Raw genomic sequence first — 9911 nt, forward strand, 5'->3', positions numbered from 1 at the left:
GACTTTTTTATTCTAAAAATGGACAAAACAAACTTTTGGAAAAAGCTTAAAATTGAGGCTTTTTTTAGTAATTTTTTACTTTAAAAGTTCTACTTCCCAACACAATCCCAAACATGCTAAGCATCTCCACCCAAACATGATAAGCATCTCCAGCAATAATGGTCATTTTAGCTACTCAAAATACAACATTTTGTATTTTAACTACTAGTTTTTTACTACAATTTCCATGAGAAACACCTATTAAACTCTCTGCTTTCTTTAAATATTGTTTTTAATCTTTATTTTGAGGGAGAGGGAGAGGGAATGGGAAGGAGAGAAAAAGAGAAAAAGAATAAAAAAAAAATCTTACAATGTGCTGCAATAAACTTTCATATATCAAAGTTTACTATAGCAAATTTTAGTAAACTTTTATTTTGAAGTGTATGGTAGAGGAAAAAAAAATAGGCCACACTAACTATAAAGGGCCATTTAGAGCATCTAGAGCATGTTCGGCTCTGTAAAAATGAGCTTTTGAGGCCTAAGAAGACCGTTTTAGGAAAAAAAACAGTCGTTTGGTAAAATATTAGCAAAGCGCTTTTGAGGTTCTAAACGCTCAAAACTACGTTTGGGCTGAAGCTTGAAAAAGAGGCTTCTGGTGAAAAGGACTTTTGGAAAGAAAGGCGCGCCGCAGATTGCATTCAATAAAATATATGAACTGACAAAAATACCCGTACAAATTTCTACAAATGACAACCATACCCATATATAAACATCACCATGAACCAAACTTATCATTCTGCCACAATTGAAAGCCGCTACAGGGAGAGAGACTCAAGCAAAAGTTCATCTCGTTCCGGTGAGTTCGTTTGATTTTTGATTATTTTCATCTCTTTTGTTCCAATCTTGACATATATTAAAGAAGTTTGCAAGATGTAAGAGACCTGCAGAGAAAAGTATTAGAAAAAAATAGAGAGAATAGAAAGACATGCAGAAAAGAGTATTAGAAAAAACTAGAGAGAAGAAAAAATAGAGATGATAGAAAGACCTACAGAGAAGAGTATTAGAAAAAATAAAGAGAAGAACAAATAGAGAGGATAGAAAGACCTGCAGAGAAGAGTATTAGAAAAAATAGAGAGGGAAAAGAAAATAAAGAAGATGGCTTTGGGTAGTGTTAAGGTTATAATTGTTCTTTGGGCAGAGAGAACAAGTGAGCAGCACGCGTGGTATAGCTGGTCTTGGGCAATGTGTGGACAAGTGAGTAGTACGCGTGGTATAGCTGGTCTTGGGCAATGTGTGGTTGCATTGTGAAGAGCTCCCATGTGGGGTAGATAGGATTTGTCTTCAACTTTTTTTTTTTTAGTTGTTTCTAGAATGAATTTGTTTTTCTTTTTTATTTTACTCTTCTTTTTTTGTTTTACTGTGGATTTTTATACCATTGTTGACTTTGATCTATACATTTTTATTTGAGTTCTCTGAAGAGTAGCATTAGCTAATAATACTAGTTATTTGTTTTGAGATAATATTGCTTATTAGTGCTATTTTGTTTGTGGACATGCGTGTTTTTCATATCAATATTATTTTTTGCATTTTATCAAAGCCAGCACTTTAAACAAATTATTAATTTTTAATAATGTTTAACATACTTTTTCATTTATAATTTTATCAACTTATTTATTGTGTAACAAACATGAGTAAAAAAGGTCAAAGCAACGTTGTTGTTGCTACCGTAGATACTCAGACAAAGAAAGTAGTTTGGATTGAAAAAATGCTAGAAGATTATCTTGACATATGTATTACTGAGATTCATGTTGGTAACCGCTCATGAACACATTTCAATAAGACAGGATGGAAAAATGTGATAAATAAATTTAATGAAAAAACTGGAAAATAATATTGCTATAAACAACTAAAGAACAAGTAGGAGAGTTTGAAAAAAGAGTGGAACATTTGGAAGAGATTGATAGGCAAGGAAACTGACCTTGGATGGGATCCAGTGAAAAAGACAATTGATGTGCCTGATGATTGGTGGGAAAAAAAATTGCAAGTATTATATTTTTACTTAGTTTTTTTTTTTTTTTTTTTGTTTAAATGGTTTATAAAATGACTATTATTGATTTTTACATATACCTAACTACAGGAAGTTCCAAAAGCAACCAAGTTTCGTACAGCAGGTTTGGCTTATGTTATAAAGGTGGAAATATTGTTTAAAGATATAACTGCCACCGGGGAGGGATCTTGGGCACCATCCGTAGGGTTGGTTCCTAATGATATTGGTGCCCTAAATGGTGTAGATGTCAACTTTGATGAAGATGGCAATGTTCTAGAAGGTGAAGATGTTTTGGATGATGAACCAAATCTAAATACACATGGCATTAGTGATATTCCTGCTGATTTAGATACGCGGAATAAAGGAAATAAGAAGTTTGGCCTTGCGGTTCAATGTAAGAAAAGAAAGAAAGGAGGTCAAATTGTTAGTCAACATTTGAGTTATATTTGTGATATAATAGAAAGTAAGAATACAGTAACATCTAAGAGCTATGATAAACCTAGATGTAATATTGAAGAGGTTATGAATGTTGTTTGGGGGATTGCTGAAAGAGAAAATGACATTGACATCCTTAAGTTTGCAACAGAGGTATTTCTTAAGAGATCACATAAAGAGATGTTTGTGACTATTAAAGAGCCATGGTTGCAGATTGACTTTATCAAGCGAATGGAAAATAGAGAAATTAACCGTCGTAACATGAATTAATGTTATTATTTTTTAATGTTGTTTTGTTATGAACTATTTTAAGAAGCTCTACGGATTTATTTGAATGTTATTTTATTTTATTTTTTTATGTGTTGATTTGTGTACTAAGGTGAATATATTATAATATTTCATAATTACGTAGATATCTCTTTTTCTTATTTTTATGGTGCTTATATATTTATTTTGTGTTTATTTATTTTTTATTTTTTTCCTTACAGACATAGACAATAGTGATTATAGCACTCAAAATGATACAAGTGATAGTGATTATGGTGAAGAGGAAAATGAAAATGATGTTTTTATTCTAGCAGCTGCAGCAGTAGAATTTGTTGAGAACTGTTATATGCCACATATTGCAAATGAACCTTGTATGACCTCTTTTCAAACAGGTTATAAGTGGGTTATGGAGATTCTACAAGGTAATCCTGATAGGTGCAAACAAAATTTCAGAATGAAAATACACGTATTTCTTTACTTGTATAAAGAGTTGAAGGAAAAATATCATTTAAGAGGTACTAGGAAATTAACTGTAGAAGAGTTGGTAGTTATGTTTCTGAATACTTTAGGCCATGGGTTTGGGAATAGAACAGTGCAAGAAAGGTTTCAACATTCAGGAGAAACAGTTAGTAGACATTTTACTCATGTTTTAATGGCTGTTTCAAGAATGGCGATTAACATTATTAATCCTATTGATAGAGAATTTAGGGATGTTCCAAGCAAAATTCGTGATGATGAGCTGTATAGGCCATACTTCAAAGATTGTATTGGAGCCATTAATGGAACCCATGTGCCAGATAAAATTTCTCTATCAAAACAAATACCATATATTGGTCGAAAAGGGACTCCTACTCAGAATGTTATAACTGTTTGTGATTTTTGTATGTGTTTTACCTTTGTTTGGGTTGGATGGGAAGGTACTGCACATGATACACGTATTTTTTTGGAAGCCATTCGAAAGGAAGAATTACAATTTCCACACCCACCTAAAGGTTTGTATTTAATAAAAATAACAATTATTAAATATACGTGAAAAAAATTATACATTTCAATATTTTTTATGACCATTATTCGCATATTTTTGCAAGAAAGTATTACTTGGTAGACGTAAGATATCCTCACATGAAGAGATACATGGGGCCATACAAAGGAGAGCAGTATCATCTACCAGACTTTCATCGCGGAAGCCAATCGAGGGGTATGCATGAAATTTTTAATCATGCACATTCATCACTTAGATGCACTATTGAAAGAACATTTGGAGTTTGGAAAAATAAGTGTAAGTTATTGCATTGCATGTCAAATTTTCCTTATGATAAACAAGTGAAAATCGTGGTGGCGTCTATGGCTCTTCATAACTTCATTAGGAAGCATGCAATAAAGGATGTTGAGTTCCAACCATATGATGATAATGAGGATTTACTACCTACTGATGGTATAGGCAATGACGAAGCACAAGATGAGTCAAGCATACAACAATTAGAGACATCAGATGAAAAGTCTATGAACATTGAGTTTGATCATATTGCTAATCTACTTATGACCCGTTAAATTTTTTATTATTATTATTATTTTTTTTTATAAACTACTTAAAATATTGTAAAGATCTCCTTGAATGTTGTTCTTTTTTATGTATTAAATACTTTGAAGTATTGTGGTGTTAAAAAACGTGTTAAATAATTTAAATAATTTTAAAAATGAAAGAAAGAAAATGATTGACATCACTTTTTATTACATATAAGTACGTACAAAAGAAAGAAAATGTTGACATTTTGTTACATAAACCATCACGTAAAATGACATATTTGGTGTCACATAATGCTTTTTTTTTTCAGCCTAAAAAAAAAAATCATTACATATCCTTTATTGTCATTTTTGCAACTAAAAGCATTTTTTTTTTTTTTTTGTTACCAAACATCAGTAATATAAAAAAATCACTTAAGACATGCGGTTACCAAACATGTAAATAGCTTTTCAGTAATAACACTTTTGACAAAAGCTCACAGGCGAAAGCTCTATATTCAAAAGTTATATTTTCCACCGCCATCCCAAACAGGCTCCTACTGGATATGCTCAATAGCTTCTAAGAGCACTTACAATGCTCAATAATATTTATTTTTTATTCATTTTAATTAAAAAACCATCTCCATGTAAAAAAGCAAATTAAACACCACGAGTTTTCCTTTTAAAAAAACAGGATTCTACCACATTATCACTTCAATATTTTTAATTTTGCTTTAATTAATTACATCTCATATGTAGTAATGGTGTTATATTTTAAGAACTCCGGCCACCATGAAATGATCTTAAAAATCTAGAGGATTCTTATTCAATTTAACTTCATCTCTAATGAAGTTAAATTGTAATTTCACAAAATTATGAATTTAATTGTAATTGAATTTAAATGTACAAGTATAAATAATTATGTAGCACTAAATAATTAATTGTAATTGAACTCTAGTAAATATTCTTGACCATCATTCCTGGAAATGCTCTAATGAATGAAGTTAAATCGCTTATAATACTTGTAATTTCACTTAGGCCTCCCATTTTGGCCTCAGCCACTCCCGATTTCTTTTTCTTTTTTCTTTTTTCTTTTTTTCTGTTTTTTTTTAATAATTAATTAATTTATTTATTTTGCTTTTCTTTTTTTTTTTCAAAAAAAAAAAAAAATTAATGCCTAAAACGACGTCGTTTTGGGCTAGGTAAATGTTGTAGTTTTAGGACACAAAACGACGTGATTTTGGGGAAGGTAAAATAGGTATAAATAGTCAAATTGTTTGACTTTAACGTTAAAAGGGTCCAAAGTGAGAGAAAATTAAAGTTCAGGAGGCCTAAGTGAAAGTTTTAAAAATTCATGGGAGGTTTGTCAAAATCGCTGGAATTTCAGGAAAACTTTATGAAGTTTCCCCTAATAAAAAACATGGTTTTGCGAATGTAAAGCTCAACATATATAGACATGCATGCATACTATATGGAATAAATCATGTGCAAACAAAGAAGGATCAAGAGAAGTTGGATCCATACGTGTCACTCAAGAAATGGAAAGCATGGCAACCTCATCTCATGCATGACCACTCACCACACAAGAAAAAATATTATATAATATATACCAAGAAGAAGCTGCCTTGATTGGTCGTCCTTCCATAGACTTGGGATTAAAGACAAAAGCAATAAAAAAGAGATAGGTAGAGAAAACACAACCACTAAGACTAACAACACCAAAGGAAGTAGGCAAGAGGAATGAGGAGGAATTTTGAAGGCATAACGGAGAGGGTGTTGGAGAAGGTGGCCTCCGCTGCTGTTCCACCTGATGCTTTCGACAACGCCCGCCACTTCTTGGAGACTGTCGTTAGAGATTTCACGCTCGCTGCTCAGGGCCTCACCAAAGACGCCTTACAGCGTATTAAGTCCCGTTTACTTCATATTCTGCCTTCCCGCTCCCCACCCATCACCACTAAGGTCTCTCTCTCTCTTTCTCTCTCTCTCACTCTACATACATATCTCAGCATTATATATATTTTCTGTAAAAGCAAATTTTTGGATGGCTGGGCTGAACAGGAGGTCACCTGCAAAATAAGAAGAAAACCATTGAAGCTAGTGACATCGGCCAAGGGAGCTTCTGATGTTTAAGTTAATAAAATTGCAATACAACTTTCTATTTCTTTTCTCACCCTCTATAAAGTATTATTTAATGAAATAATTAGAGATCCATTATATTTGTATTTTTTTATTGAAAATATTTTTATTTATTGGATATCCGATGGAAAAAAAAAAAAAAAATAGTTATAGTTTATTATCTTTTCTTTTGAATTTCTAATTGTATTAGCTAGGCTATTACCATTCCCGGGCCCCTAACATAGGAAATAAAAAGACAAACGTTGTTAGAAAAGTTGGAAAAGATCACAAGTACATGCATACATATATACATATGTATATACATATCTCATCATTTTATATTGGCAATATTGATGAGCAGATGGCGGATGAGGCTGAGAAGGAAGCTAATGAAGATGATGAGAGAGGATGTGAAAGGAAAGAGGAAGGAATAACTCATAATCAACAATCACACGGCGGCAAGGCGCCGTACATGTCACCAGCCTCCTCTTTGTTTGCTTCTCTCCTTGATAAACCATTCTCAAGGCTCTGATAAACAATACAATACAATACAATACCTTCTTCATCTTAGTTTCATGTCTTCATATGTGTATATATATATATATATATATATATATATGGATTTTTGTTTTAATTTCCAAATGCTTTTTTTTTCTTCTTCTTTAGTTTGGTTTCTTTTATGGCCACAAAGTTGTATCGGAAATGTTGACCTGAAATGTGATGGTATCCATAGAAATAAAGGCACGTTGGCATGCTTATAAATGTGACTCAATAATTGAAAAAATATTGTACACCCCTCACACCGTTCTTTGGGGAGTTGTATTCATTATATATATAAACAAAATAAGTTACGAAAGTTTATTAGAAATGAAATGCATAATAGAGATAGACTGCGCGAAGGAGTTTAATTGTTTTTTTTTTTTTTTTTTTTTTTTAAATAGTTCAAAAGTACTTATTCAACAACAGCTTGTTTGGTAAAATATTCCAAAAATACTTATTTAACTTTTTACTATAAAAAATATCAAAACATACTTCTAGAAAAACTAAAAAAATAAGCTTTATCTAAAAAAAAAAAAAAAAACCCTTTTTTTTTTAGCTTTAAAAGCTTTATTTTCCAACACAATTTTAGACGGGGTTGTAAGTTTATCGTGCCTCTACTTCGAAGACAATAATAACTAATCACCTATAATCCACCAAATGTAAATTTCTTGATATCTAAAATTTTGTGAAGATACTTGATGAGTTGAACGATATATATTGGGTGCATATTTAATTTTCATTGAAGATTTCAACCAAATCTCATTATAATCCAAGCGAAAGAAAAGGAACATTGTAAAGCAATTGAGCTAGCTAATGGGAGAAAAGAAGCTATCAACAAGACTTTTATCTAACAAGGAAAAATGGCATCAAGATTCTACTGGTGCTCTGCTAAAATTTCATATACAACTACTTAAGGTCCATCATCACCATCTCCAATCAAATTACAAATATCTGAACATTCGACCAAACTGCACAAAACACAAACAGCATATAAACATTCTTATAGACTACATGCATGGAAATATCATTTTGAATAGAAAGAAAGAAATCAAAAGAAGAAAACAAAAACACACACAATTACCAGTATTGACGGCTTCGAAACCCTTGCTTGAAAACAACTAGAGGCCTGTAAAGAGGTAATAGAGGGGTGAGAAAACTGAAAAAGTATGAAGTATTTCTACACAAGGAAGCTATCAACCGAAACTTATGAAAATACAAGTGAGTGAGGCTAATCACATTTTCTTTTCCATTTACAAAGCACCAAGATATATGCAAATTAAACCTCTTCCGAACAACCTAGAAGCCGAAGTTTTTTGGCAAACCCTTTTTTCCTTTATTGCATTATCTGATGTAGACTGATATGATATGAAAAAAAAAAAAAAGAATGTTTGATATGAAAAAATGAAGGAAAAAAAAAAAATGTTTTATAGTGATTTTATTTATTTATTTAAATAGTAGTAAAAAGTAAATGATATAGTATAAAAAGTGAATGAAGTGACAGTAAAAATGTTTTGATGTTGAATTTTTAGGAAAATGAAAGAGTGAAATAGTATTGAGAAGAGGGGAAGGAGTTGCCAAACAATGCCTAAGTTTTTATTACTATAATACAAATACATTGACAGTGCTCTCATTGCCTCAATTGCAATGGTAATGGAAACATATTGGAGTAAAACAGAGTTTTATGTGTGGACTAACCATTCATCAAATGCTATACAAAAAAGATTAAATTAATGACATGGCAGATCTTCTTTTCTTTTTTTCTTTTTTTCTATAATTAGGATATTCAGGGGCCAGGGCTTTGCCCATACTACATTTCCGAAATACCGTGCAAAGCGTCCCTTCACACGAGTCAGATAAAAAAAAGCTCTTATCCAGGGGTGTAAACCCAAAAAATTGTTTGTGTTCAATGAAAATTAAACCTTAAACTGCATGTTTAATTAGACACCAGGATCAAGTGACTTATGCTTAGTCCAGGGCATAAGTTGATTATATGTTTCTTATTATTTATTTGTTTCTGGAATTTTTTTTTTTTTAAATCTAAAGATTCCAAAATACAATATTAGACAAAGAAAATAAAAACTAAAATAAAATACAGTGGATAAATGAAGTTACCTTCTGACATTAAGAGGACCTTCACCTGGAGAGCCATCGCCACCCCGGATGCAAGTGGTGACACACTTGATAGTGCAAGACTCGGCTTTCCTGGACTTGGGTCTCTGTATCCTCGCTCTCTTGCAATCCTTGGGCGAAGCACACTCTCCTGAGAGTGTCTGCGGTATATTCTCGAGAGTCTCTGCTTCCGGGGGTGCTTCAACTGCTCCTGCTCCTGCAGAAGTTATCACTGCAGCAGCGGCAAGCAACCCAGTCAGCGCCAGGCTACACCTCCCGAGAAGTCGGAGGCCAGGGCTCTTCTTGTAGATGATATTGCTACTTGTACTACAAACCTTGTTGATCACTCCAATATATGTTGAGCTTCTATGAAGTATTGCTGGACTTGGCGTATAATAAGCTTGCATTCTGCTGCTTTACAATCAAAGAGGAGGGGGTAGCCAAAAAGTGTTGTTTACTTGATATTTTTCCCCTTATCTTTTCACTTGGGAGTGGCAGAATACTTGTGGTCCTAGGCCAACCGGGGGATGCTGATCTACGTGTCAGGTTTTGTAAGTTCTGGCTCTCTCTCTCTCCTCTCCTGCACCCTTGTGGCTGTTTTTTTTTTTTTTTCCTCAGCAATAGAAGGCAAAGCTGGAAAATGTTATACTTATTTTATAAATTCTACCTTGTTTGTAATAGACAGATTACTAATTATAAATCAATGAAGTTTCAAAACTGAGCCCCAATCATTTGGGATTTAGATTCAGCCCCATTGCAACTCATGTGAGAGCTTACATGCTCCGGCACAAACTCACATGGGGCAGTCCATTGTAAGAGGACAGTCTTATTACATGGCATCGTACTACACATGCCTCTTTAGGGTTTCAAAAGTGACAAAAACTCTATGAGGTATGTTTGTGTAACAAATAATTCT

The 9911-nt window shown here is 32.7% G+C and overlaps 2 protein-coding genes across 3 annotated transcripts; one reads left to right on the plus strand and one right to left on the minus strand.

Annotated features, from left to right (window-relative positions):
* The first annotated feature begins 5774 nt into the window (after positions 1–5774).
* LOC132186168 (uncharacterized) lies at positions 5775–7077 on the plus strand. Its single transcript, XM_059600009.1, has 2 exons — positions 5775–6190; positions 6708–7077. The coding sequence occupies exons 1-2, from the start codon at positions 5972–5974 to the stop codon at positions 6876–6878; spliced, it is 390 nt and encodes a 129-aa protein (XP_059455992.1). The 5' UTR covers positions 5775–5971; the 3' UTR covers positions 6879–7077.
* LOC132186167 (uncharacterized) lies at positions 6185–9582 on the minus strand. Of its 2 annotated transcripts, none has more exons than XM_059600008.1 (3): positions 8999–9582; positions 7968–8012; positions 6185–6297 (listed from the first exon to the last, which is right to left on the minus strand). In XM_059600008.1, exons 1-3 carry the CDS (start codon positions 9400–9402, stop codon positions 6294–6296), a joined length of 453 nt encoding a protein of 150 aa, XP_059455991.1. In that variant the 5' UTR covers positions 9403–9582; the 3' UTR covers positions 6185–6293. The 2 variants fall into 2 exon arrangements, with proteins under 2 accessions (XP_059455991.1, XP_059455990.1); XM_059600007.1 differs by lacking the exon at positions 6185–6297 and adding an exon at positions 7706–7854 and having other exon boundaries at positions 8999–9578.
* Between the last annotated feature and the right edge of the window lie 329 nt (positions 9583–9911).

Source organism: Corylus avellana, chromosome ca7 (genome assembly GCF_901000735.1).
Source record: "Corylus avellana chromosome ca7, CavTom2PMs-1.0".
Lineage (NCBI taxonomy): Eukaryota > Viridiplantae > Streptophyta > Magnoliopsida > Fagales > Betulaceae > Corylus > Corylus avellana.

Bases quoted from the DNA above. Each gene is read 5' to 3' on its own strand.
- LOC132186168 (XM_059600009.1), top strand. From the start codon at position 5,972: ATGAGGAGGAATTTTGAAGGCATAACGGAGAGGGTGTTGGAGAAGGTG. The intron at 6,191-6,707 runs GTCTCTCTCTCT...ATTGATGAGCAG, and splicing joins CCCCACCCATCACCACTAAG to ATGGCGGATGAGGCTGAGAA.
- LOC132186167 (XM_059600007.1), bottom strand. From the start codon at position 9,402: ATGCAAGCTTATTATACGCCAAGTCCAGCAATACTTCATAGAAGCTCA. The intron at 8,013-8,998 runs GTAACTTCATTT...ACCTCTTTACAG, and splicing joins GGTCCTCTTAATGTCAGAAG to GCCTCTAGTTGTTTTCAAGC. The intron at 7,855-7,967 runs GTAATTGTGTGT...TGTTTTGTGCAG, and splicing joins TTTCGAAGCCGTCAATACTG to TTTGGTCGAATGTTCAGATA.